This window comes from Hirsutella rhossiliensis, assembly GCF_020360975.1.
Source record: "Hirsutella rhossiliensis strain HR02 chromosome Unknown scaffold00007, whole genome shotgun sequence".
Lineage (NCBI taxonomy): Eukaryota > Fungi > Ascomycota > Sordariomycetes > Hypocreales > Ophiocordycipitaceae > Hirsutella > Hirsutella rhossiliensis.
This window is the reverse complement of record NW_025408673.1, coordinates 3,528,050-3,554,323: the sequence shown is the minus strand read 5'-3', so window position 1 is coordinate 3,554,323 and position 26,274 is coordinate 3,528,050. Positions and strand designations below refer to the sequence as shown.

General features: G+C 58.0%; 5 protein-coding genes across 5 annotated transcripts; 4 read left to right on the top strand and 1 right to left on the bottom strand.

Moving 5' to 3' along the window:
* Positions 1–2,053: 2,053 nt before the first annotated feature.
* Positions 2,054–4,879, top strand: HRG_07177 (ATP-dependent DNA helicase PIF1; the record flags this gene model as incomplete). Its single annotated transcript, XM_044865648.1, has 7 exons — positions 2,054–2,614; positions 2,678–2,864; positions 3,047–3,580; positions 3,769–3,869; positions 3,952–4,361; positions 4,417–4,548; positions 4,606–4,879. 7 exons carry the CDS (start codon positions 2,054–2,056, stop codon positions 4,877–4,879), a joined length of 2,199 nt encoding a protein of 732 aa, XP_044719610.1.
* Positions 4,880–4,940: 61 nt separating this feature from the next.
* On the top strand, positions 4,941–6,905 carry HRG_07176 (ATP-dependent DNA helicase PIF1; the record flags this gene model as incomplete). Its single annotated transcript, XM_044865647.1, has 7 exons — positions 4,941–5,008; positions 5,070–5,097; positions 5,207–5,338; positions 5,392–5,868; positions 5,919–6,035; positions 6,146–6,257; positions 6,364–6,905. 7 exons carry the CDS (start codon positions 4,941–4,943, stop codon positions 6,903–6,905), a joined length of 1,476 nt encoding a protein of 491 aa, XP_044719609.1.
* A 6,619-nt stretch (positions 6,906–13,524) lies between these two features.
* On the top strand, positions 13,525–18,461 carry HRG_07175 (Arrestin-lik; the record flags this gene model as incomplete). Its single annotated transcript, XM_044865646.1, has 11 exons — positions 13,525–13,662; positions 13,720–13,821; positions 13,876–13,911; positions 13,958–14,357; positions 14,425–14,476; positions 14,909–14,977; positions 15,102–15,561; positions 15,626–16,692; positions 16,763–17,238; positions 17,340–17,654; positions 17,785–18,461. 11 exons carry the CDS (start codon positions 13,525–13,527, stop codon positions 18,459–18,461), a joined length of 3,792 nt encoding a protein of 1,263 aa, XP_044719608.1.
* Positions 18,462–20,386: 1,925 nt separating this feature from the next.
* On the top strand, positions 20,387–21,470 carry HRG_07174 (peptidase a4 family domain-containing protein; the record flags this gene model as incomplete). The annotated part of the gene is made up of 4 exons (XM_044865645.1): positions 20,387–20,707; positions 20,921–20,996; positions 21,066–21,126; positions 21,182–21,470. 4 exons carry the CDS (start codon positions 20,387–20,389, stop codon positions 21,468–21,470), a joined length of 747 nt encoding a protein of 248 aa, XP_044719607.1.
* Positions 21,471–24,202: 2,732 nt separating this feature from the next.
* HRG_07173 (uncharacterized protein) lies at positions 24,203–24,788 on the bottom strand (the record flags this gene model as incomplete). Its single annotated transcript, XM_044865644.1, has 3 exons — positions 24,203–24,288; positions 24,344–24,455; positions 24,495–24,788. 3 exons carry the CDS (start codon positions 24,786–24,788, stop codon positions 24,203–24,205), a joined length of 492 nt encoding a protein of 163 aa, XP_044719606.1.
* Positions 24,789–26,274: the final 1,486 nt, after the last annotated feature.

Sequence of the window (26,274 nt, the reverse complement as noted above, 5' to 3'; positions counted from 1 at the left end):
AGTGACACGAAGAGGCGGTCTGGGGAACGTTGCTGTTAGGATTGAGGGGAAAGCTGGGGATGACGGTGTTGGAAGCTATCGTCCGGGTGAGCTGAGCCAAATGGCAGGGTTACCCCTTTGCCTGCTGCAGCATGGACAGTGGAGAAAAAGAAAGTCTAATACGACGTTTGTTCAAACGCGCACTTGCGACGATGGAATCGGAGGAAGGGGGCAGAGCGGTTGAAGGTCGCTCAGGATAGGGTTGCGGTGTCAGTTCCTGCGCATGGGCTGGTCGAGGCCGTCCGAAAAGGGGAGGGGCCTCTCAGACAAGCATTACCGTGTTGCCTCGGTGATATAAAGACAATAGGGCTTTGGGAAACCGCTGGTAGGAAGAATGCCAGATACGGCGGAGCGCACCATTACCAGAAAGCGAGACAACCTGGGAGAATCTTCCGGGCGAAAGCTTTGCGATCCATCGTCCGTTTGCAGATCTTCGGCGTTAAGACAGCATCATCATGGGGGAGAATCCTAGCCGCAAGGTTCAATCGGTGGGGGGAGAAGGCGAGATAGTGACGGCAGCAGCGGCCGTTGCTGCAACGGGGGGTACCGCGGAGGCGAGATTGAGTGCAATGGATGAAGGGTTGAAGCGGGTGCCGGAATATGAAAGACAGGCGAACGTGGTATCCAGGTTTCGGCCTATCCAGGCCAAGCAGGCGCCGGCCGAGGAGGTCTCCCGGGGAGAACAAGCGGAAGCACTCAAAGGAGCGTCGCCCAGGGGCAGTCGGCGAGGCGGTCGGCGGCGAAGGGGAACATCAGATCTGAACGATGGCATTTCGAAGGTGCGGCCAGCACGACGTTTAGCACCGATAAACGTGCGTGACGAGCCCGTGAGTATGGACACGGACGCTGCGATGCCGGGGCTGGGTACGAAGCCGTGTGGGAGTCTGGAGCCACCCGTCGGCGGTGTATTGCAGTGCGAGGGTAACGACTCGATCTCGTACCGGCACATTTTGCCCAAGAGGAGGAGGATTGGGGGTGATGGGAGGAGCGCAGCGGCCACCGTTGGTATGCAAGCACCAAGTCCCCCGAAGGCCTTGGTCGGGCGAGACGACGACCTAGACAGTGGGAGAGCGTCTGTCGTGGCCGTAAGTGGACCTGAGACCGTTGGGCCTAGGCAATCTAGCGGGGACGTACTGGTGAGGCCGAACGGTCCTATTGAGCGGACACTTGGTGTGGGGAGAAAGCGCCAGGATGGAGGATCAACAATGATGATGAGATTTCGGCTGGAAAACGGAGTCAGCATTCGCCAAGGCCAATCAGACCTAAAGAAATGGAGAATGCGGAAGGGCCGGAGGAGACCAAGGTAGCCCGGGAAGAGAAGGTCGGCCAGCAACCGCTGTCAGGCGTCCGTCCGGGAATATCAGGAGTACCCGGTTCGGCCAATCCAGCCCAAAGAGAGGGCGAGGCAGCAGGAGATGGGCAGTCATTCGGACTGTTGTCAGCGCGGCCATCACGCCAGACCACAGGTGGAGAACAGGGTCGGCCGAGACGAGACGAGGCGGCGAGACCTTCGCGGCCCGTGGAGCAGAGAAAGAGGAGGCGCCACCCCGGCCGTGACGGGTCTCTGACGAAACGCATACGGGGCGGCCATCTGGGGCAGAGGAGGAAGGAATTGCAGGCGGAGGATTTGGCCAGTGCCTTGCGGTACCTTGAAGAGGAATTCGCCGTGAAGGAGAGGCTGTCCAACGAGCAAACTTGGTGCACACCAGTACCGCATGAGAGGAAGGTATCGACGGTGGGAAAGTTCTATCGGGCGTTCCACGATGTGAGCACCTTGCCGATAATGACCTGCATGCTGTGCTACCGCAAGCGCACAAGGAAGGAGTTGAGGGAGAGCACATGGGACCAATGGAGGTCAAGCAGCGTTCCAAAAGGCGGCCGGTCGCCATTTGGGTGTCGAAGTTGCTTTCCCGAGGGCGAGGCCGTCTCGGTTTGTGTGGAGTGCGCTCGATGTTTGGGGCGCGGGAGCCTGTCGCCGGCGGTCCACCTTCACAGTCGCCTCGGCTGTGAGCACATGTTCCCCGACGAGCTCAAGGGCCTGACGCCGGTCGAAGAAAAGCTCATCTCGCTGAACTCGTGTTATGGCTTTGTGACGAGGTATAGCATTCCGGGCGGGCAGCGGCAGGCTGTGAGGTATCCGAGACACGTCAAGGGCCACATCACGGTGTTCCCAAACAACGTGCAGGAGCTGGCGAGAAAGGTGCTCCCGCACCCGCTCTTGCAAACAATGGACGAGATCCATGTCTCGTGGCAGGGCGCGGAGAAGCCAGCACCGAGCGACTTGTCGGGTCTCTTATCGGTGAGGCGTCAAGTCGTCGAGAGAGCGCTTGTCTGGTTGAAGAAGAACAATCCCCATTACGCCGACATTGAGATCGACAAGGCGGAAATGGATAGTTGGGGAACCCCGTCGCACGGCGTGCCGTCGATAGTGTACGGACGCATGGAGCGGAACGAACCGTCTGCGTGGGAGAAGACGCGAACGGCACAGGTTGTGCCGCCCGCAGAGCGGGCCATGGACGACGATGGTCCGGCAGAGATCGAGGAAGTCCTTGCTCGGCTCCGCCAGGGACAAGACGTATCGGACAAGCCGAGTCGAGAATTTGAGGGGGGCGGAGCGGACGGGGCTAATGATGCCGAGCCCGAAGACGGGGCCAAAATGATCAACGAGATAACCTCTTCCGGCATGTTTGCGTTGGACGGACCGCCGGGCGTGTCGGATGCGGAGAAGGTCCGCTTTGCTTGCAATGCCGTGGGCGGCGACGGGGCCGAGGACGACCGGCCGGGCCCGAGGGCATGGATAAGGTCGGCGGGGGCGGGTCGAGGGGGTATGGATGTCCGTGAGCCGTACATTCACGTCGGTCGTGGAGATGAATTCGCCGACTCGCTGGACGCCTCGTTCTTCGCGAAGACCTTTCCACCCTATTGCCGTTCGGATGTGGAGGACCACGGCTGGCGGAGGAAGTCATCCTAGGGTCGGAGGGGACGGTCAATTCGCGCGCTACGGCAGTCGGAGACGAGACGGCCGCGCGAGATCTCCTGTCGTCTCGGAACATGAGCCTTCGGACGTGGGCCGGCATCGTGCTGCGGCGCCATGGTGGCCGATTCGCGACGCATGCCATCTTCTCGTTTCTCGTTTTCAACATGGACGTGCGGTCGAGGAATCGTCGTGTCAGCATGCTCAGCGTGACGCGGAAGAACTTCCCCGAGGTAGAGCGCATCGTACAGTCGCTGACCGCAGATAGGTTGGCGGCGGCCAGGCTGGAGTTGGAGAGCCTGGGCAAGACCACCGATGATGGCGTGAAGGAGCTCCTAAGATGCCTTTCGCTATACGGCTACCGGCAGCCCATGTCGAGGGAACTCCGTCTGAGCATGCGACGCAAGATCCAGTCACTCATCTTGTGTCGTGGCGTGCCTGCAATATGGTTCACGCTCAACCCGAACGACATCACGAACCCGGTGAAGCTGAGACTGGCGGCGTACCGCACACGTGATCCTGAAGCGGCCGAGGCATTTCTGAGAAGCCTCGACATGGCATTCAAACGTGCGCGGCTGGCCATCTCGGACCCGTTGAGCTCGGCCGAATTCTTCCACCGAGAGATGACGTTGTTCCTCGAAAATTACGTCAGAGTGGGCGAGGAGTCGGTATTCGGGCGCATCAGCCACTATTACGGCGCCGTTGAGACCAACGAGCGAGGGGCGCTTCATGTTCACGGACTGCTCTGGCTGCAGGGAACGCGCATCTAAGCTCGATGCTTGTCGATATCCACGGCGAGGATCAAGCGGCATACCGAGAACGCATCGTCAGATACGTCGACAGCGTCTTTTCCGAGGTATGGTGCAGGGGGCCGCGTGTTGGCCTATGTCCCCCGTTCAGTTAAACCCGAGCGAGAGGAATGCTGACGAATGGGACAGGATCTCGACCAGGAAGGTTTCTGCGCAATCCAGGCAGAGCGATCGGTGACGTTAGATATATCGCAATTGCTAGGCGATGAACGGCAATTCTCAGCCTCGTTCGACGAAGAAGCGAACTTCTGTGCCGGCGCGACGCAAATCCATACCCATAGCCCGACCTGTGTCAAGTACTCGCTGGGAAAAAGGGGGCGCAAGGGTGATTTATGCCGCTTCAAGGCGCCATGGGGACTGGTCGACGAGACGGCCTTCACGGGAGACGGCGTGCTGCGGATTCGGAGGTCGCACAGCATGGTGAATCGGTGGAACAAGGCGATTGCCGTGGGGCTTCGCCACAACCATGACATATCCTTCATCGCCACACAGCGCAAGACCATGGCCCTCGTCTTTACGTCACCAACTATGCGACCAAGGTAGAGGACCCGTGTGGAAGCGCGTCGTCGCGGCCGCGGACCTCTTGCCTCCCAGAGCAGGCGACGAAATGGCCGACGGCGCGGAGGTTCGTGGAGGCGAAGGTGCCGGGGACGATGGCAGGCAAAATAAGACACGAAAATTCTTAATGAAGGTGGCGAATCGCGTGTTTACGGAGAGGCCGTTATCGCAGGTCGAGGTTATTGCGGATCTTCTGGGATACCCGACTGAACTGACGAATAACAGTACCTGGGCGTTCCTGAACGTTTCGGTGCTCTACTGGCACGTCTTCCGACAATGGCCGCACCTTCGACGAGAAAGCGGCGCGGCCACTGCAGATGGTTCCGTGGACGAGTCAATACTCGTCGAGGAAGCAGGCCAGAGGATTTGCCGCGTCGAGGCATATCGTCACCGGGGAGATGTCCTTCGAGGGCTATGTCTCTACGATTACATTTCGCTAGTCAGGCTGAAGCGCAACGACGGGGACGAGGCCCGCCGCCTGGGGCGAGGTCCCGCTTGAGAGCGGCTGGGCTCCAGGAAGCCGATGGGTGCAGGTGCTCAGGCGACCGGGCAAGCAGGCCATGGTCTGCCTCGACGGGTATTTGAGCAAGGATTTCGACGAAGACGACGAAGGATCATGCTACCGAAGGTGCGTTTGTCGTTGACGGACCAGGGGCGCCGGGTCGAGGAGGCTAATTTCCACGTCGAAGAGCGGCTGTGCAGCATCTTGCGCTGTTCGTGCCTTGGGAGCTCTTCTTAGGGGAAGAAAGCGGCGACATCAACCGCATATGGGGAGGAACGAGCAGCTCTGGTCCCGAGGATATCATGTTACGTCGATAACGTGCAGTTGCTGCGACGGTCGGCCGAAGATGCAAAGCGGGACGCCAAGCAGTGGGCAGCCTCATCCGGTGACGGTGACTCCACGGCAGTCTATCTAGACGAGGATGGCACCGCGGAGGCGGGTGTCGAGCCCGGATCGGTATACCAGGCCGACAGTACCGGAAACACGACGCGTCTAATCGACGTTGTCAGAAGCTCGATCGGGGCGAACCAAATCACGGCCGGCTCGCCAGAGCTCATAGGATGATGCAGGAGCTCAGCCGCTTCCAGCAACTGGCGTTTTCGTCGTCTTCCGAGTTCCAGGCCGCAATACTATCCGAACGGGGCCCGAGACGAATCAACATCCCGGGGCGGGCATCCTCCGGAGCCACCATACCGCCGCAGAGTCAGGTTAGGGCCATAAAGTCGCAGCAAACCTGTGCGTCCAGGGAGAGGGAGAAGATGATCCGGGGAATACAAAGCGTGCCCCCGGCAGAGGTGACTGATCGTCGGGCGGCGGTGCGCAGCGTGCTCACGGGTTTCGGGGATGACGATATCCTGATGACGGCGGCGGACCTCGAGGAAACGGTAGAGGCCAGCGCGGGAATGGAGATCCGGCTCGGCGCCTCAACCTCCTTTATCGAGGCGGGTAAGGCCCTGGTAGCGAGGTTCACGCTGAACAAGAAGCAGGCGATTGCCTTCCTAATCATATGCCGTCAGCTTGACCTCATACGGCGCAGGAGAAAGGCAACGGGTGTCAGCTATGCCAATTCGTCGGCGGAGAGGGCGGAACGGGCAAGTCGCGAGTCATCGAGGCGCTCGTCGAACTCTTCGCGTCCAAGGATCAATCGAATCGCGTGATAATAACGGCGACGTCAGGGACGGCAGCAGCACGGATCAATGGCATCACGATCCACTCCGCCTGCGGGTTCTCCAAAGATCTCGCGGCAGTCGCAAATATGGCCAGGATCTCGACGGGTTGCGAATGCCGAACCAGGCGGAGCGGTTCGTCCACGGGCAATCCCGGATGGACTGGCAGGAGAAGGACGTGCTTGTCGTCGACGAGGTTAGCATGCTCGGTGCGCGGACGCTCCACGCGGTCAACGAGCAGCTCTGCCGGCTGCGCGGGTCGCACCAGGATTTTGGAGGATCCCCATTGTCCTCTTCTGCGGAGACTTCCACCAGTTCCGCCCGGTCCAAGAGCGGTCGATCCTCCTCCCAGCACGGCCGTCTCGTGGGACATGGACAACTCTTTCAAGGCCGAGCAACGGCACCAGCACGACAAGGCGCACGCGCTGTGGAAGAGGTTCACGACCGTCGTCATGCTCGACGAGCAAGTGCGCGCCGCTGGCGACCCAGAGCTGCAGAGGCTGTTAAAGCGAATCCGACTGGGCGCGCAGGACCGCACGGATCTGGACCTCCTCAACTCAAGATGCTACCAGGAAGGTAGGCGGATCCCGTGGGCATCAGGCATCACTGTGGTGACGCCGCTGAATAGGAACCGGTGGAACCTCAACATGGAGGCCAGCTTGGCGTTCCAGATCCAGCACCGGTCGACGCTGCGCATCTTCATATCCGGCCATAAATGGAAGGAGGGCTTGCCGACGGAGGAGGAGGCCATCATGATGCTGAACCAGGGCGACGATAGCGCAATACCGGTGCCGGCCGTCTTCATGTTCGTGCCGGGGATGCCGGTCGTCGTGAACCACAACACCCATCAGGGCTAAAGCTGGTGAACGGTGCCAGCTACACGGCGCTGGAGGTTATCCTCGACAAGTCGTACCCGGGGCATCGCATCTCGGCAGACATGACGGTCCATTTCGGCCGCCGGCGGGATAATGCTGGAGTCCGAGACAACGAAAGACATTCACTCCGTCGGGATGCCGCCAGGAACGATCTTGTTGACGCCCATGACCGTCAAGATACAATGCCAGCGAAAGAGGCCGTGGCAGCAGAACGACGTCAGCCGAAAGGGTCTGCCCTGTACGGCGGCCTTCGCCTGCACAGACTATAAAGTGCAGGGCAGGACGCTCGAGCGTGTAGCTCTGGAGCTGCGGGGGACGCGGACGTCAAACATCGATGGACGCGCCGTATCCTCGCAGTGCGACCCGTACAGCCTGTACGTGCAGCTGTCCCGCTGCCCGACGTTGGATGGCATCATGCTCGTCTCTAAAGTGCGGGATAGAGATTTGGTGGGCAATAGAGTTCCAGAGGAGATGACCGCCGCACAAGCGAGACTGGGTGAGCTGAGCGACAAGACTGTTCGCGAGGCCTCGGGATGGCTGGACGTCGACTCTTTAAGCTCCAGGGGCATATATGTGCAGCCATGGTGATGCCGGACGCTCGACAGCATCGTGCTCGTATTAAGTAGGGATGCGGGAGAGGTCGCGGTTCGGACCTCGGCCAACGTGCTACAACGTGCTAAAGCAACACAACCAAACAACCAATAAAAGAAGGAAGCTTGCAAGGAGGGGCTAAGACGAAAGAAGGAAATTTTGGGCCAATTAGAAGCCGAGGTTTTCGAGGGTGAATGAGTTTTGAAGTTTTTGGGTTTTTTTTCGCGTCCAGAAGAGCCTTTCGTTCCTCAAGGCATGGCGAATTTTTTTTCTCCCCGGGGAGGAACCCTAAGAACCTTTCGTCACTCGTTCCTCGTTCCTCAAGGCATTTTTTTTCTCCCCGGGGAGGAACCCTAAGAACCTTTCGTCACTCGTTCCTCGTTCCTCAAGGCAAAGCAGGAACACCGACGAATCCAGAGCGGGAACGCCAGCGAATCAGGAGGCGGGAAAGACGGGGGGAAAAAACTTTGGTGGGGGGGGAGGGGGGGGAGAGGGCTCGCAGGGTACAGGAGAAGGCTCGCCTCGGGCTCGCGCAAAGAGCCTTGAGGAACGAAAGTTTGTGGTTGAAATTTGAGGCTGAAAAGGGGGATTTATCTGTGTGTTTGATGTTTCAAGGTTTTGTGGTGGTTGCGGCATCACTGGCACGGAAAAAATCTTTCCCGCAGTAGCTTGCATCGCGCGACGGGTGATTGGGGGCGAAGAAGATTGGGCGCCAAGCTGTCAGTCATGTCATGCAGCAATACGTGTGAATAAACAGGAGAGGCAACCCAACGGGGGTTGCGCAAAGAGCCTTGAGGAACGAAAGACTACAGGGAAAAAAACTTAAGGAAGAAAAAAAAGGGGCAGACGTGAGGATTGAGGATGGAGTAAGAACAGGGGGGACTTAAGGACGGAGTGAAAAAGAGTGATAGAACCAGGGTAGGGTTAAGGAGTAGGTTAACTTAAAGTATAAGATTTAACTGTCTTACTCGTTTAGGAAACTGTAGCAGTTTATGGTTTCGCATCGTTATTCCGTTTCGGTAGCTTTCTTAGATAGGGACGGTTTCGGAGTGGACGGGCCGGCGAGTCCAAGCCATGCGCGACAATGGAATGGAGGAAGAGTCCCCAAGACATGACCCGTTTAGGCTATCCGGCTTAGATGTCAAGGAGGCAGCCGAAACAGAGAACGACTGGGTGGCAGATGAGCCAGGGTTAGGGAAGACGAAGGCACCGGGGCCTTATGCAGCAGCCGCGGTCGTTTCGTCGGCGTATCGGCAGGCTCGGGGCAACATCGCTTCCCGGGCGGCCCAAGGGGGCCGGTCGAGGGCGAAGCCGAAGCCAAAGGTGGAGGGCTGAGCGGGAGGGTGCCAGGGGTGGCCAAAGACAAAGAGGCAGCGCGCATGTCCTGAAAGGCCGCGGAAGGGGAGGACGCCTGCTGCCTCTGTGGTGTAGAGAGAAGTGGTGTCATTGGGGTGACGGCGGCGGCGGCCTTGTCGAGAAATGTCCAAGAATCCGGGACGACAATAAAGACGTTGTCCCGGTCGGAGCCTGGGGATAGAGCATAACGTCATGACGGAGCAGGCCGGCGACCTTGGCTGTGCAAGTAAAGGGACGTTGGGTTGGAATTGAGAGTCCGCCTCTCGGCCATCTTCTTACACAAGATGGCCCAGGGTTAGCGCGAATAGGGAAGATGACGAAGACCTGGAAGGGTGGAAGCCCTTGAAGGGAGTTTATTGGGCATCCCAGGAGCGACGTAGGTAGAAAGGCGGACAAAGCCGCAACAGTTAAGCTGGGCGGCGTCTAGACCCGGCAGGAGGTCCCGCCGGAGCAAGGAGTGGCCGGTGCCGACGATAAGGCCGGTAAAGGAAACAATAGGCGGGACGCAGGGGAAGTCGTCCATAGGGGCCAAGAGCCTAGGAAGAACGCTTCAGGCCCACCTTAGCTATGTATCTTTTCGTTGGCACTTGCGAGGGAACAGGGCACGGCTTACGGCTGGTAGCCTTGGTCGCGGACGACAAGGGCGGGCATCGTATAGAGAAGGGTGCCGCCCGTGTCGGACTCCAGGCCGTCGCGCTGCTCAATCTCCCACGCAAGGGCGTAGGGGTGGACGCGGCCATTCATGAAAAACCACTCTTCCGTCCATTTTGAGGCATCAATAGGCTGGCCGTAAATCGAGAGATTGAGACTAAAGAAGACGGATGTCGGGAATCGTCGGCCTCCGATCGGAGGGCGCATATCCCATCGCGAGCAGCCAGGCGGGCGGAGGCAGCAAGACGCGGGCCATGGCCTCGGCGTTAAGACCCTTGATGCGGTGCTCGTCCTGGTGGGCAAATCTAACGGGGCAATCCGGCTGGACGAAAAACACCATGGACATCTCGCCGCCAGCGCCCTCTGGCTATCGAGCGGCTTTCGAAGGTGTGGTGCGGGCACATCGATGGGAGGTAGAGAGGAAGACATGGTGCAGCAACGCAGGTCGATAGGCCAGTCGCGCGCACGAAAATGACCAGTGCTCAGTGTCAAGAAAGAAAGGAGTAGGGAAGAAGTCGAGCGTGAAAGCACTTGGGATAGATCAATGGTGACATAGATTCGCCGGGAAGGGCGAGGAGCCTTGCCGCTGTAAGTAAACGGACGTTGAAGAGATGCGTAGTGGTGTCGTGTAGCTGGGTTCCGATCAGGCACCAAGGGCGGCGCGGACTAAAGTGTCCGGCAGGGCTGGCGGCATAGGAGGCCGAAAGCTAGGGCTGTCGGCAGATAAGCCTGCCGATAGGTCCAGAGGAAGCCCAGCAGGCCTGGGAGAGCAGAGGCCTGATGCAAAAGGAGGACATCAATAAGGAAGGACATAAACAGGGGGCGTTTTAGAAGGCTGAAGATAAGGGGCGGGGATGAAGCAGGCAAGATCAGCACAGGGAACCTTGTCATACCTTTCCACGCCCTGTTGTACACCAATTAGTTTGCCCTCCTCGCGGGGGGTAGAGACCGACCTAATATATAACACGTACAAAGCGCACGGGGAGGTGTTGCAGGGAAGGTCGTGGTTACACTTGATAGGGAAGGTCGGGAAAGAGGGACCGGAAGCAACCGTTATAGGTGAGGGCGAGCTGAAGGGAGGGCCATTCCTACTTTCGGTGCAGCAGGAATACTAAGAGATACCGAGGAAAAAGAAAGATTAGCACAATGTTCCTTTGGCCGCCTATTTGCAACGGCCAAATAGAAAGATGCGGAGGAGAACCGAGGAGGAGGAGAAGACCTCGCCAGGCAGATTTTTATGGTGTCAGCTCCTGCGCATGGGCTAGTCGAGGCCGTCCGCCGGGAAAGACGCGTGGCGGCGGAGTTAGGAACCGCGGGGGGGGAGAAGGGGAGGGGGGGTCTGTCCCGGACAAGCACTGCCGCGTTGTCCCCGAGTTATAAAGACTATAAGGTTGCTGGAGACAGACCGCTGGTAGGAAGAATGGCGATACGGCGGAACGCCATCGCCGGGAAGCAAGGCAATCCCAGCGTATATCGCGAGCGAAAGCCCTATCCATCGTACGGTTGCAGAGCCTAGCCGTCAAGAAAGCACCAGCATGGGGAGAATCCTAGCCGCGAGGCAGGGTTGGTGGCAAGAGGGTGCGAAATAGCGACGGTGGCAGCGGCCGCTGCTGCGACGAGGAGCATTACGGCGGGAGACTGAGTGCAACGGACGAAGGGCCGAAGCGGGCCTCGGACCATGAAAGCCAAGCTAATACGGTACCTAGGTTCCGGCCTATCGAAGCCAAGCAGGCAACGCTGGCTGAGGAGGCCTCACGAAGAGAACAAGCAGAGGCACTCAAAGAGCGTTGCCCAAGGGAAGTCGGCGAGGCGGTTGGCCGCGGGAAAAGACGACGCACGTCAATGGCGCCTCCTCGAAGGGAGGGCGGGCGCGACGCTCAGAAGCGATAAACGCGCGTGATAGGTGTCCAAGCATAGAAGCAGACGCTGCCACAATAGGGTCGGTAGTTGCTGAGCCGGCTAGGCGGGGTCTTACGCCGTCCGTTGGCGCTGTGTTGGAGGGAGCGGCCGACAACCTCGTACCGCAGCGGCACACGTTGGCGAAGGAGATGAGGGCTAGGAGTGGCGAGAGAGGCGCACCAGGCATAGTTGCTCTGCAAGCACCACCCGCCCCAGGGGTCTTGGTTGGGCGAAACGAATGCCTAAGCGGCAGGGGATCTTCCGTCGCGGCCGGAGGTGGCCACGAGATCGTTCGGCCTGGGCAACTCATCGGTGGCGTACGGATGACTCTGAAGGGTCTTGTTAGGCGGACAACTGGTGCCGGGGGGGAACAGAGGAGGGGAGACCGACAAGCAGGATGGGATTTCGGCTGGGAGAGGCGAGCCTGCAGTCGCCCCGGGCCATCCAGCCCAAAGGGATCAGGGACGTGGCCGGGCACAATCGTCCTTCTGGCGAGGCCGGGTCGTGCATCGGGGCAGCGGCCGCTGCTACGAGGAGGAATACTGCGAAGGCGAGACCGAGCGCGACGGACGAAGGACCGAAGCGGGCGTTGGGCCGCGAAAGTCAAGCGGGCCCGGCACCTGGGTTGCGGCCTATCGAGGCGAAGCAAGCGCCGATGTCCGGGAGGTCTCAGGAGAGCAAGCGGAAGCACCCGAAGAGCGTCGCCTCAGGGAAGTCGGCGAGGCAGTCGGTCGCGAAAAATACGGCGCGCGTTGATGGTGCCTCTGCAAAGGGAGAGGCAGCGCGACGTTTAACAAGATCTCGGCCAGAGGACGTAAGCCAGCGCTTGCCGCAACAACCCATCCAGCCGAAAGGGATCAGGGGCGCGGCCGGACACATACCTCCCTCGGACGAGGGCGGATCGTGCGTCCGGGTCGTGGAGGGCGTCCAGAGGGGCACGACTAGAAAGCGAAGGGGTGGTGCGCAGACGAGGCCCAAGGGCCCCGACGGACACTCAAGCCGCCCAGGAGCACAGGATCGGCCGGCAACCAGTGTCGGGGTTTCGTCTCGAGTTGTCAGGGAGCGCCTCATTAGGCCAATCCAACCTAAAGAAATAAAATACAGAGCGGGAGATTTGCAGTCACCCGGACGCCAGGCGGGACAGGGTCGGCCGGCAATCAGGGTCGGGACCTCGCCCAGAGTAGTCGTCAGGAGTACGTCGTTCAGCCGATCCAACCGAAAGAGATGGAAGAGGAGCCGGAGATACACACTCATCCGGACGGTTGCCACCACGGCCATCAGGGGAGGCAGCGGCGGGAGAACAAGACCGGCCGAGGCGAGACGAGGCTGCGGCAAGATCTTCGCGGCCAGCGGAACAGAGAAAGAGGAACCGGCAACCCGACCGAGACGAGCCACTGACGAAACGTACTCGAGGCGGCCAATCTAGGAGGTGGGGATGGAGCAGGAGATGTGCAGTCATCCGGACGGCTGCCACCACGGCCACCACGCCAGGCAGGACGGAATCGGCCGGCAACCAGGGTCGGGATCTCGTCTCGAGTTGTCGGGAGTCCCTCGTTCGGCCAATCCAACCTAGAGAAATAGAAGATGGGACAGGAGATTTGCAGCGATGCGGACGCCAGGCGGGACCGGGTCGGCCGGCAACCAGTGTCGGGACTTGGCCCGGAGTCGTCAGGGCATCCCCCCTCCAGCCAATCGAAGCTAGAGAGATGGAGGATGGAGCCGGATATTTGCAGTCATCCGGACAGTTGACACCACGGCCATCACGTCAGGCGGCGGCGGGAGAACAAGATCGGCCGAGGCGAGACGAGGCAGCGGCAATATCTGCGCAGCCCGTGGAACAGAGAAAGAGGAACCGCCTGCCCGACCGAGACCAGCCCCAGGCGAAACGTAGTCGAGGCGGCCATCGGAGGCAGAGGAGCCGTGAGTCACAGGCGGAGGATTTGGCCGGCGTCTTACGTCACCTTGGGAGGAATTCGCCGCGAAGGAGAGGCTGTCCAACGAGCAAACGTGGTGCACACCAGTGCCGCACGAGAGGAAGGTATCAACGGTGCGGAGCTTCTACCGGGCGTTCCACGACGTGGACACGCTGCCGATACGGACGTGCATGCTGTGCTACCGGAAGCGCACGAGAAAAGAGCTGAGGGAGGTGGCATGGGACCAGTGGTTGTCAAGTCCTATCCCTAAGGCTGGGTGGTCGCCATTTGCGTGCCGGAGTTGCTTCCGCGAGGGCGAGCCTGTCCCGGTTTGCGCAGAGTGTTCTCGACGCTTGGCGTGCGGTGTGCTGTCGCCAGCGGCGCAGCTTCATAGACGTCTCGGTTGTGAGCACACGTTCCCGGATGAGCTCAAGGGCCTGACGCCGGTGGAGGAGAAGCTGATCGCGCTGAACTCGTGCTACGGATTCGTAACCAGGTACAACGTCTCAGGCGGCCAGAAGCAGACGCTAAGGTATCCCAAGCACGTCAAGGGCCACATCACGGTGTTCCCAAACAACGTACAAGAGCTGGCGACGGACGTGCTGCCGCACCCCTCTCTTCCAGGTAATGGACGAGATCCACGTCTCGTGGCAGGGGGCGCTAAGGCCGACACCGAGCGATCTGTCGAGTCTCCTATCGGTGAGGCGGCGAGTCGTCGAGAGAGCCCTTGTCTGGTTGAAGAGGAACAACCCCCACTACGCCGCGATCGAGATCGACGCGGCAGAGATGGAGAGCTGGGGAGACCCGGCCCACGGGGTGCCGCCGTTGGTGTACGAGCGCCTGGAGCGGAACGAGCCGTCGGCGTGGGAGAAGACGCGGACGGCGCACGTCGTGCCGCCCACGGAGCGGGCCATGGACGACGAGGGGGCGGTGGAGATCGAAGAAGTCCTCGCCATGCTCAACCAAGGGGGAAAGCACGACGAGTCGCGAGGCCGGCGAGCCAGAGGCAAGCGAGGTGGACGAGGTGCGTGGTCAGAGCTGCGGCGAGGCCGATGATAATGCGAAGACGGTCAACGAGGTGACCTCGTCAGGGATGTTTGCGTTGGACGGACCGCCCGACGTGGCCGACGTCGACAAGCTGCGGTTCGCATGCGATTCCGTTCGCCAAGGCGCAGCCGACGACGGTACGGGCCCGAGGACGTGGGTCGAATCCTCGGCAAGGGGCAGCCGGGGCACGTCGATGGTCCTGAACCATTCATCCATGTCCGCCGCGGGGATGAATTCGCCGACTCGTTCGAAGCTTCTTTCTTCGCAAAGACCTTCCCACGCTATTACCATTCGGTGTCGGAGGGCCGCGGCCGGTCGAGGAAGCAAGCTCGCAGTTGGGCAGAGGCTCGGTCAACACGCGCGCGGCGGCGGAGGCGGGGCGCAGGACCTCCTGTCATCCCGGAACATGAGCCTTCGTACGTGGGCCGACACGGTGTTGCGACGCCACGGCGGCCGGTTCGCGACGCACCACATCTTCGCATTCCTCGTCTTCAACATGGGCGTGCGGTCGAGGAACCGCCGCGTCAGCATGCTGAGCGTGACGAGGAAGAACTTCCGCAAGGTGGAGCGCATCGTACGGTCGCTGACCGCAGACGGGTTAGCGGCAGCTAGAGCCGAGCTGGAGAGCACAGGCAAGACGACCGACGACGGCGTGAAAGAGCTTCTCAGGAGCCTCTCGCTCTATGGCTATCGTCAGCCCATGTCGAGAGCTCCGTCTCAGTATGCGGCACAAGATCCTGGCGCTCATCGTCCGCTACGGCGTGCCTGCGATCTGGTTCACGATCAACCCAAACGACATCACGAACCCGGTGAAGCTCCGACTGGCAGCGTACCGCACGCGCGACCCTGAGGCGGCCGAGGAGTTCCTGCGGAGCCTCGATATGTCGTTCAAACGGGTGAGGCTGTCCGTCTCCGACCCGATGAGCTCAGCCATGTTCTTCCACCGGGAGATGACGCTGTTCTTCGAGCATTACGTAAATGCAGGGGAGTCGGTGTTCGGGCGCATCGGCCACTACTACGGTGCCGTGGAGACCAACGAACGAGGATCCCTTCACGTCCACGGGCTGCTCTGGTTACACGGAAACGCGCACCTGAGCTCCATGCTTTCCGACGCCCACGGGGAGGAGCAGGCGGCGTACCGTGAGCGAATCATCCGCTATGTCGATAGCGTCTTCTGTGAGGTAGGTAACAGCAAGGGGCGTTGCTGTCATGGGCCGAGAAGACGCAGGCTGACGCGGAAGGCAGGACTTGGACCAGGAAGGCTTCTGCGCCGTGCAGGCGGAGCGTTCGGTGACGTCTGACGTCTCATCCCTGCTGGACAGTGCCGAGCAGTTCTCGGCCGGATTCGAAGAGGAAGCCAACTTCTGCGCCGGCGCGACGCAGATCCACACCCACAGCCCGACATGCGTCAAGTACTCCCTGGGCAACAAGGGGCGAAGGGGCGACCTCTGTCGCTTCAAGGCGCCATGGAAGCTGGTCGAGGAGACGACGCTCTCACAGGACGGCGTGCTGCGGATCCGCAGGACGCATCCCATGGTGAATCGGTGGAACAAGGCCATCGCCGTGGGGCTCCGCCACAACCACGACATCTCCTTCATAGCGACGCAGCGGAAGACCATGGCTCTCGTCTATTACGTGACGAATTACGCGACCAAGGTAGAGGACCCGACGTGGAAGCGCGTCGCCGCGGCCGCGGAACTGCTGCCCGTCGTCGCAGCAGGTGGCCAGCCGGGTGCCAGGGAGGATGCCGGAAATGGCGTCGTCGGCGGCGACGACGGAACCAAGAATAATAAGACGCGGCAGTTTCTGATGAGAGTGGCGAACAGGATATTCACGGAGCGCGCCCTGTCGCAAGTCGAGGTCGTCGCCCATCTCCTGGGATACCCGAGCGAGTTCACGAGCAGCAGCGCCTGGGCGTACCTGAACGTGTCGGTGCTCTACTGGCACGTCTCCAGGCGCTGGCGACACCTTCGGCAGGAGAGCGGCACCGCGGTCGCAGACGTGTCCGTGGACGAGTCGGTCGCCGTGGAGGAAGCAGGCGAGAGGATCAGCTTCGCCGAGGCGTACCATCATCGCGGACACGTCCTACGAGGCTTGTGCCTATATGACTATGTTTCGCTCGTCAGGCTCCAACGCGTCGGCAAGGACGGGTGCTCCGGTGCCTGGGGAGAGGTGCCTTTCGAGAGCGGCTGGGTGGCCGGCAAAGACTGGGTGCAGGTATTGAGGCGGCCAGGAAAGCACGCCGTCGTCTGCCTTGACGGCCACCTTAGCAAGGATTTCGAGCAAGACGACGAGGAACAATGCCACCGCCGGTAAGTAGGTGCGGTGGATGGCCGGTCGAAAAGCGGTCCCAACGCGCGGTGACTAACCGTGCCGCTACAGAGCAGCCGTGCAGCATCTTGCCCTATTCGCGCCGTGGAGACCTTTCTTAGCGAAGAGCGAGGCGACATCAACGAGATATGGAGGCGCGCACGAGAGCGGCTTCCGCCAAGAACCTCGTGCCTCGTCGATAACGTTCAACTACTCCGGCGGTCCGCCGAGGACGCAAAGCGAGACGCCAAGCAATGGGCAGCGTCGTCCGGCGACGGGGATCCGGCCGGCGCACCTGGCGATTGGGGAGGATGGGGAGGGGCCGGGCGAGGCGGACCGCGAGGCGGGATCCGCGTACCAGTCCGACAACGTCGGAAACGCAACGCGACTGATCGATGTCGTTAGAAGCGCGACCGGCGCGAACCAGATCACGGCGGGGTCGCGGGAGCTTTCGGGAATGATGCAGCAGCCAGCGGAGCGGAGCGTGCTCGCCGGCTTCGGGGAGGAAGACGTCCAGGTGACGCGAGTGGAAACCGAGGAGAGGGCAGGTAACGCGGAGGCCGGCATGGAAGTCCGCCTCGGCCCATCCACCTCCTTTCACGAGGCCGGGAAAGACTTGACAAGACGATTGACGCTAAACAAGAAGCAGGCGATTGCCTTCTCCATAATATGCCGCCACCTGGACTCGATGCGGCAGGAGACGGAGGCGACGTCAGCCAGCTCTGTCAGTTCGTCGGCGGCGAGGGCGGCACCGGCAAGTCGCGCGTCATCGAAGCACTCGTGGGCCTCTTCGCCGCGAAGGACCTCTCGCATCGCCTGCTGATCACGGCGACGTCGGGGACCGCCGCCGCGCGGGTCAACGGCATCACCATCCACTCGGCCTGCGGCTTCACCAAGGACCAAGGGCCGGGCGCGAACACGGCGAGGACGTCGACGGCGTGCGGTTGCCGAGGCAGGCGGAGCGGTTCGTCAACGGCCAGTCTCGGATGGACTGGCAGGATAAGGACATGCTCGTCATCGACGAGGTGAGCATGCTCGGCGCGCGGACGCTGCACGCCGTCAACGAGCGGATCTGCCAGCTGCGGGGATCGCAGCGGGACTTCGGCGGATCCCCATCGTCCTCTTCTGCGGGGACTTCCACCAGTTCCGCCCGGTCCAGGAGAGGTCGATCCTGCTGCCGAGCGCGGCCGTCTCGTGGGACGAGGACAACTCGTTCAGGGCCGAGCAGCGCCACCAGCACGACAAGGCGCACGCGCTGTGGAGGCGGTTCACGACGGCCGTCATGCTGGACGAGCAGATGCGCGCCGCCGGCGACCCGGAGCTGCAGCGGCTGCTGAAGCGGATCCGCGGGGGCGTGCAGGACCACACGGACCTGGATCTCCTCAACTCGAGGTGCCACCGGGAAGGCAGGCGGATCCCGTGGGAGACGGGCATCACCGTGGTGACGCCGCTCAACAGGAATCGGTGGAACCTCAACATGGAGGCGAGCCTGGCGTTCCAGATCCAGCAGCGGTCGACGGTGCGCATCTTCCTCTCCGAGCACAAGTGGAAGGACGGCCTGCCGACCGAGGAAGAGGCCATCATGATGCTGAACCAGGGCGACGACAGCGCGATCCCGGTGCCGGCCGTCTTCATGTTCGTGCCGGGGATGCCGGTCGTCGTGAACCACAACACCCACCAGGGGCTGAAGCTGGTGAACGGTGCTAGCTACACGGCGGTGGAGGTCATCGTCGACAAGGCGCACCGGGGCATCGGATCTCGGCCGACATGACGATCCACTTCGGGCCGCCGGCGGCGATAATACTGGGGTCGAAGACGACCAAGGACTTCCACTTCGTCGGGATGCCGCCCGGCACGATCCTGCTGACGCCCATGAGCGTCAGGATCCAGTGTCAACGGAAGCGACCGTGGCAGCAGAACGACGTCAGCCGAAAGGGCCTGCCGTGCGCCGCCGCTTTCGCGTGCACGGATTACAAGGTGCAGGGGGGGACGCTGGAGCGCGTGGCGCTCGAGCTGCGGGGGACGAGGACGACAAACGTCGGCGGACGCGCCGTCCCGTCGCAGTGCGACCCGTACAGCCTATACGTGCAGCTGTCACGGTGCCCGACGCTGGACGGCATCATGCTCGTGTCGAAAGTGCGAGAGAGACCTAGTGGGAAACCGGGTCCCCGGGAGATGACCGCCGCACAAGCGAGGCTGGAGGAACTGAGCGATAGAACTGTTCGGGAAGCGATGTGCAACAGGCTCGGTGAGAGCGCGGGGGACAGAGACGGTGAGCAGTAGGTAACTTAACCCAAGAGGGCGCGACACCAATAACTTAGCTATGCCCCACCCCCGACCCTTGCAAGGACTTCATTACTAATGGGAAAAATTGGGTCGGGGCGACCGGTGGAGCAGGCGGCACAAGCGAATGGGAAGGGGTTTTCAACGGGCCAGAAGCGAAAGCGGTTTATTATTCTGGGCAATCAGAAGTCTCAGGGCACGGACAAGCGAATCAGATGCCCCAGGACATGACAAACAGAAGGCGAAAGGCCCAACCGAAGGCGAAATGACCGTAGCCAATCGACCGAGCGAATCAGAAGCGGGGATTTCGAGGGGCAAAACCGGGGGTGGGGCATAAAGTCCTTTCGTTCCTCAAGGCAAAGCAAGGAGAAGATGAGAAGTGATGGAGGAAGAGGGGATAAAATAAGGCGTAGAGAATTCGGCCTTGAGTGGCCTACTTGCTGTTCTAGTGTTCTTCGCATCATATGCGTCAGTTAAGTTAGCTGTTGCTTAGAAGGCAACAGCGGCGTTGCGTAGTAATATCGCCACTTCATGAGTAGGCAGGCTTGATATGCGACACTTAATATATGCAGCATGGACGTTGCGGCTGCCCGAATCGGAAGGTCAGAATCAGGATCTATAGTGACTGCGACTACCTTCTTTGTTAAGCAATTGATGTTGAAGATCTTTTAACTTTACAGATTTGTCTATTGGCGTGCGCTGGCAGGAATAGGAGGTTGTCCTGTGTGCCTAAGGGCTCACCAGACCGCCCAGGCAGATATCCTGGGATCGCAGTCCAGCCACCATGCTTAGCCCGAGAGACAGAATGACTCTTTACGATAGACTTCTGAGCCTAAGTTCTGAATTTTCAGAGACGGTAACAGAAACGGTAGGCCCAATGCCACCAGCTTGCGAACCGCAATAAATGAAAGCTTGCTGCCAAGGTGCTTGTCTGGACTACACGGAGTACACGCGGAAGCCCTGGCACAAGATATCAATTCGAGTCAGACCACTGTGAAATGGAGATTTCGGACTGTGAAAACGCTCAATGCCGCATGTTTCTGGCTCCATGTCTCTAACGTACGTCAATGTACGTTGATGGGGGAGGACGACCCACGGCAAACTTGTTCTATAGCAACAATATTCATGTGGACAAGGGCAATTTATCTCCTGCCGAAACCAGCGCAAGCGCAAATTCTGTTGCCCAACAGAATGGTAAGAGCTGCCTTTTAGAGACAGGGCTAAAATTGGCTCAGGATGGCTGCCTCGTATACTGATTTCCTGGGCAGGCTCATTTAGACCTGAACTAGTAGACTATCAGGAAGAAAAACATATTTAAGACGCCAGAGACCCCGATACTTAGGCATGTTTCTTCTGACTTGATTTACCACATCTCAGTTTCACCTTGCTAAGAGACACTCTTTGCCTGTCAATATGCCGTCCCCAAGAGCCTTCGCGTGTATGGCTATGATTCTAGTTGGCGTCATCAGCGGTTACGTTACGTCAGGTGCAAAACGACCCATGACTTCACTTGCTACAGCTTCATTGTTTAGGCGGGACCACTCAAGCTTGAACTGGTGCGGTGCCGTTCAATACTCTAACCAAGTGACCTTTGTCAAGGGAACATGGACAGTACCATCTGTTTCGATTCCCAATGGAAACTTATCGACTGATCAGTATTGGTTCTATCAATGGGTTGGAATTGACGGCGTATCTCCTTGCGAAGTCCTTTTGCAAGGTGGAACTGGTACCACTGTAAGTGGACTACTGCGACTCTTCTTCATCAGACTTATTTCAGCTATGAATACCTCTATTACGGAAGAATCAATCCCTTCTATCGCCAATGATACGGTTCTGACATGCTGTAACGGGCAAGCCGCTTCAGTTGAATCGACTCACTAGAGGCCTTTCACACATGCAACGGTGGCGTGAATATAATGGTTGATCTGACTTGAATACTATTACAAGATTACTAATGGCACGGTGGGTGCATTTGCGTGGTACGAGTTCTATCCCGCTGGTCCAGTGTATCCCAACATGTCTAGTAAGTAACTATTCCGAATCTATGGGTCCATTCCGAAATGGAGTCTTGTTCTTACGGAAAACTTTACAGTCCATGTTGGCGATGTGGTGTACGTGAGTGTAGAAGCCACATCCTCGAAAACTGGGACTATGTATGTCACTCAAACCTCTGAATCTGAAACTGCTCTCTGAAAGCTCATTCTTCAGTTGCATCGATAATCTCTCCACGGGCGAGTCCCAAACATTCAATCCTGTATCACAGAACGGGTCTCTCTGCCAGAAGACCGCGGAGTGGATTGCAGAGGACCCCGGCATCACAGTTCAACCATTCCCATCGTTCTCTGCTTTTAACCTCACCAGCTGCAAAGCAACCACAGGCAGCGGGTCGGTGATCACCCTCGACGGGGCAGAGCTTTGGGAGATGAACCAGAAGGGTCGAAGGCTTTGCCATGCTCAAGTAAACAGCAACTCAGATTTAACCGTGTTCAATGGTTAGGGTATCGCACGGAGGATGAGCAAGTGAGCATAAAGATCAGGGACTGGAAGACTCTTGTTCCTATCTAATGAGTGGGAATAATCAATCCTTAAATACATCAGTTGTAGGAGTGAATGGAGCTGCTGCCTGCAGGCAGCAGCTCGCCTAGTGTCTACTGCCCGCCAGGCAGTAAGCAGGGAGCGTCGATCCTGCAGCGCTGATATCTCCTGTGTGACAGCGTCGCCCGGTCCATGCAGCGCACAACGTAGGGCCAACCCGGGCATCAACAGACTCTTGTTTTTCTATCTAAATGGTAGTAAGAAGTTGGCATTTTGGTAGTTATGATCTATCTAGCTATGGCCTTGAAGACAAGGCTCTTGCATTCATAGTTGTTAGGGATAACGTACTTCACCACCTAGTGGGCCACACCACCTAGTGGGTCAGTACCCTGCCCAAATCTCAACCGTTCCTAATTCTCACCGCCGCGGAACACACTACAAATCAATAATTGTTGTCCACACCCGTGGACTAGGAAAGACGAAATGAATGATCTGTTGATTATGATATCTCTAGCTACAGAAGGAGTGGAAGGCTAGGTCTTATATAGACATAGCTGACAAATGTCGACATGATCATAGAACCTTCTAGAGACTACGAGTCTCTTCCAACAATAATCAACTAAATAATTACATTAATGGAATCCTTAATTCCCGGGCATGATCTGACATTATGCCCGGGCAATTTGCACATACTGCAGAGCCGTTGTGCGCCGGTTTTCCTGGTCGCGCCAGACCGCGCCCCTGACCCCTCGACGCCATTCGCCCTCTCTTCTGCAAGCCGAAGACCTTTCTCCACCGCTAGAACACCCCCATGAGCTACATATGAGCGTCGCATATCCTCTTTCTCCTCTGCCTTTGGTTTCGCTTCGAGTCGCTCATTTTCCTCCGAAAGAAGGGCTGCGCCGTGCATCGCCATTTGGCATCCCTTGACCAAGTAACGCACTGCCTGGTCGGTTGGGCTGGCTTATTCATGCGCTGCCCTCGTACGACCTGTTTCTGAAGAGCCTTGGCTTGTGCCTCTAGCTCAGTAATGTTGTGGGGCGTTTTGGCTAAGCGTTGGCTTCCCGAGCCTTGGGGGTTGTAAGGCGCACACACAACTAAACAGAGAGTGAGGAACGGGGGTCAATCATTCAATTCATTGATCTCTGACGAGCTCCATCAGGTGCTATGCAACCCTACTTTTATAACCACGAGAGGCCTCCCAGCCCCGTGCTTTTCCCTGGAAAAGTCACTCCAGCCAGTGGTTGGAATCAACCAGCCATCTACCGTGGTCAAGCACTTTAGGCGCGTGACAGGGTCGAGGGTAGTTGGCTGAAGTAGAGGACTTGGTGTCCTGACATTCAGTCGGGAAAGGACCTTCTGTGGATTGTACGGGACAATTCCGACAGCCTCAAATGCATTCTTAATTGTCTTCTCTGTAAATGTTATCCGATGGGCTTGGTGATAGAGGACTAGAAAGTCTGTTTTGTCGATGCGAAAAGTCCCCAGTTCTACCTTCTCTTGGACAAGCCGACCGTATGAGTTTTTGAGCGCTGAAAAGCATCCAAAATCGAGAGCTTGCAAAAGATGCGTTGAGTGTGGTGGATAGAAAAGCCAGATGATTGAATTCTTCTTGCAGAAGTCATCGAACTCTGGAGTAAAATGGCTGCCGTGACCGTCAAGAAGGAGAAGTCGATACTTCCCGACCGCGCGACCGCGTGAGTGCTTGTCGAAGACCTCCGTCGACCACTTAAACCCAAGTTCGTTGTTCGTCCAGCCATTCTCACTGACACCAATGACCCAATTGGGCGGGATTCCTGTCCGGTACCAGGTCGATTGGTGGACTTTGCCTTCGAAGATGATCGTAGACGGCAAGGCCCAGCCAGTGACATTGACTCCTTCGATGACCGTTACCCAATTCCGATCTCCTGGTTGGACGACCTTTGGGCGACCTGACTTGGTACGAATCGCTGTTGGGTGCTTTGACGTCGACGGCTTTGTTTGTGTGACGACCTTGGCAGTTGCGATCACCCCCATCTGAAATCCCGTTTCGTCAAAGTTGTAGATGTCCTCTGCTGCAATACCATATTTCGCAATTGTCGCTCGTACGAGGCTAAACCACTTGCCGATTTCCTCTGGGTCTTCGCATTACGCCCGTTGGTAGTCGTATTTTCGTAGGTATTTCGACATAAGTGCGTCGTGGCGCTGTACGAAGCGCGTGAGCCAGTTCTTCCTAGGGGTGATAGACGAAGGTGAAGATTTTGAAGATTTTGAATGAAGGATGAATCAAATGAATTGAATTTTTTGGATCTTGATTCAAAATCTTCAAGCTCCAATTTTCGCGATTCAAGTTGGGTTTGGGCCAATTCAGGCCATTCATGAATGGTTTGAAGGATCCCTAAACGAAGTGAATTTGGTGTGTACCTGAGCGATTGCAAAGATGCCTCAAAAACGCCAATAAGTAGTATATAGTTTTAAGTTATAGCCTTCTAAGAAGTCGATAATCCCGAATACTACAAAAATTAACTTACATAAATACTGATCCGCCTGTCCTAGGCAAATCGACTGAAAATAAGCACTTTCAAAGCTCTGCCGAATCCTCAAAATACGTCGGTACAACGCGTTCGAATCCGCCACTGTACACGGCTACACTCTTAGAGCCCCAATCCTCCGAAGCCTCCATTGTATCTAGACAGGGGGGTTGATATCGCAGACTTATCGGCTTGGGATGCAGGAGGTTTGGGGGAAGGGGGGTACGGTGGGAGCCTCGGTGGGAGGAAGAGGTTGAGGAGGATTCTCGCCTGAACACAGATTAGCATATACCTACATATATAATGAGGGTATATCCATACATACCATCTTCCAGCTTGCCCGGAATGTGGTCTGGTCTCCAAATAATACTATTGGCAAAGGGCAGGATGTCATACTCCATGGCCGCCTTGATCAACGCCTGATCGATCTTATCTTCCTGAGTATAAGCACTCCGTAAAAGTGTTAGTACTCGCACCGTATCTGCCTTCAAGGCGTGACGGCGGATACCGAATTCGTCTCTACAACCGCTGAAGAGGCGTTCCACGTCAACTTCAGAGCCAGAGACAGAGAGAAGATCACGCGCCGCCGCAGCCAAAAGTGGCCACTCGACCTTGTGTTCTTTCCACCACTTCAGTAGGAAGTCTGGAGACTTTGCAATAGACTCGTCGAACTCTATTCGAGGAGCTGCAAGCCACCGTTCAAGCTCCGAAATAGGGATCGCCGCGCCCGTCTCCGCCTCCTCGCCTTCTTCATTTGGATGGCTCTCCATTGCGCAATGGAGACTCCTTGAGGACGCTCAGCTGGTCTGGATTGGCTCATAGTTGAGTTTGTGGCATTCAATGCTGCTAGCTCCGGCCACTCCGTTTTGAAATACTTCTTGACTTTAAGTCCCTGCACATAGAAATGGGCACCCCCCTGTTTTGGGCACCCCAAAAAAATCACGACCATTTTCAACACCATTAATTCAATCCCTTCTCACTGCCCACCACCGTGCACTACGATACAATCGTCACCTATTTCTGAAACCTCAGCTTCGGTTTCATCAGATTCTTCATTCTCAGCTGCGTTCACCTCCTCCTGCGCCCGTCGTATTGCCTCAATATTGGCGAACCTCGAATTCGGGCTCGTGACCACCCTCTTCCTTTTTCGGCTTGACGGCCGCCAATTGTGTTTCCAGTGCCTGAATCTGCAATTGAGCTTTTGCTAAAAGGCCATCCTTCTCGTCAAACCCTTTGTGATCTTCCTGAACAGCAATCTCTTCGTGGGCACGTCGTCGTCTAGCTGGTTGAATTGAACTACCTGAACCTTCAGATCTTGCGAGCGCCTCGGGGTCGACCACGCAATCTGGGATGTGTCTGATTGCCAGTCACTGGTGGGTAAGTGGCTATTGAATGCATTGGCCACATTTTTCGCGTTCTTTTGCGTCTGTTGCTGTTCTCCAGCAGAAGAGGGCTCAAAGTGGCTTCGCCATCGACACCGGCCACAAACCCGTCGCTTTCCAGCCACCCTTGATGTTTGACACAGTGAGCGCTTGCTCGCGTGCTTTCTGGTAGCAGGAAAGAAAGTTTTGCTTGCCGACTGGGCTTGAATCGGTCAGGAGGCTGAGAAATCCGACCTGTTTGCGGTAGTAGTGCTTAAGAGCGAGAAGACAGACAAATCGAGCGGTTGCAGCACATGAGAGGTATGGGGAGGTAAGAAAGAAGGTGAATCTGATGCTGGTAGCATAGATACATGAAGTCAACCGTCTCGTGACTTCCGTGGCCGTCCAATACTAGCAGTCTTCGCTCCGAAGGGTCGGGTGGCTGGGTTCTTGGAATGAACACCTTTCGAGCCACTCCACCGCAGTTTGGTCCGAAGTCCAGCCGTTCTTTGTCGCAGTGAATTGCCAGTCACTAAAAGTACTGAGATCTTCTGGGAACCACTGTTGCTGGACCGATTTGCCCTTGAAAATGACGAGTGGAGGGAGGAAGGTGCCGGCAGCGGACACGCACTCGATGAACGACGTCCAGACCCGAGAACCAGGCGTCTTCTTTTGTACAGATCGTTTTCAGCACTGCCAACGACCAGGCCATTCTCCCCAAGTCCTTCCATGATGCCTGCTTCATCCATGTTGTACCTGTTCTCCGGCTTAATAGCCAGAATCTCGGAAGGAAGAAATTGTTGAACCAAGGCCGAATTACCTCGGTAGAAGCGCCGTTGACACGCGCAGAGTCTCTGTGATGGCACTTCTGGGTCCGAACTGCAGGATTTCGTCT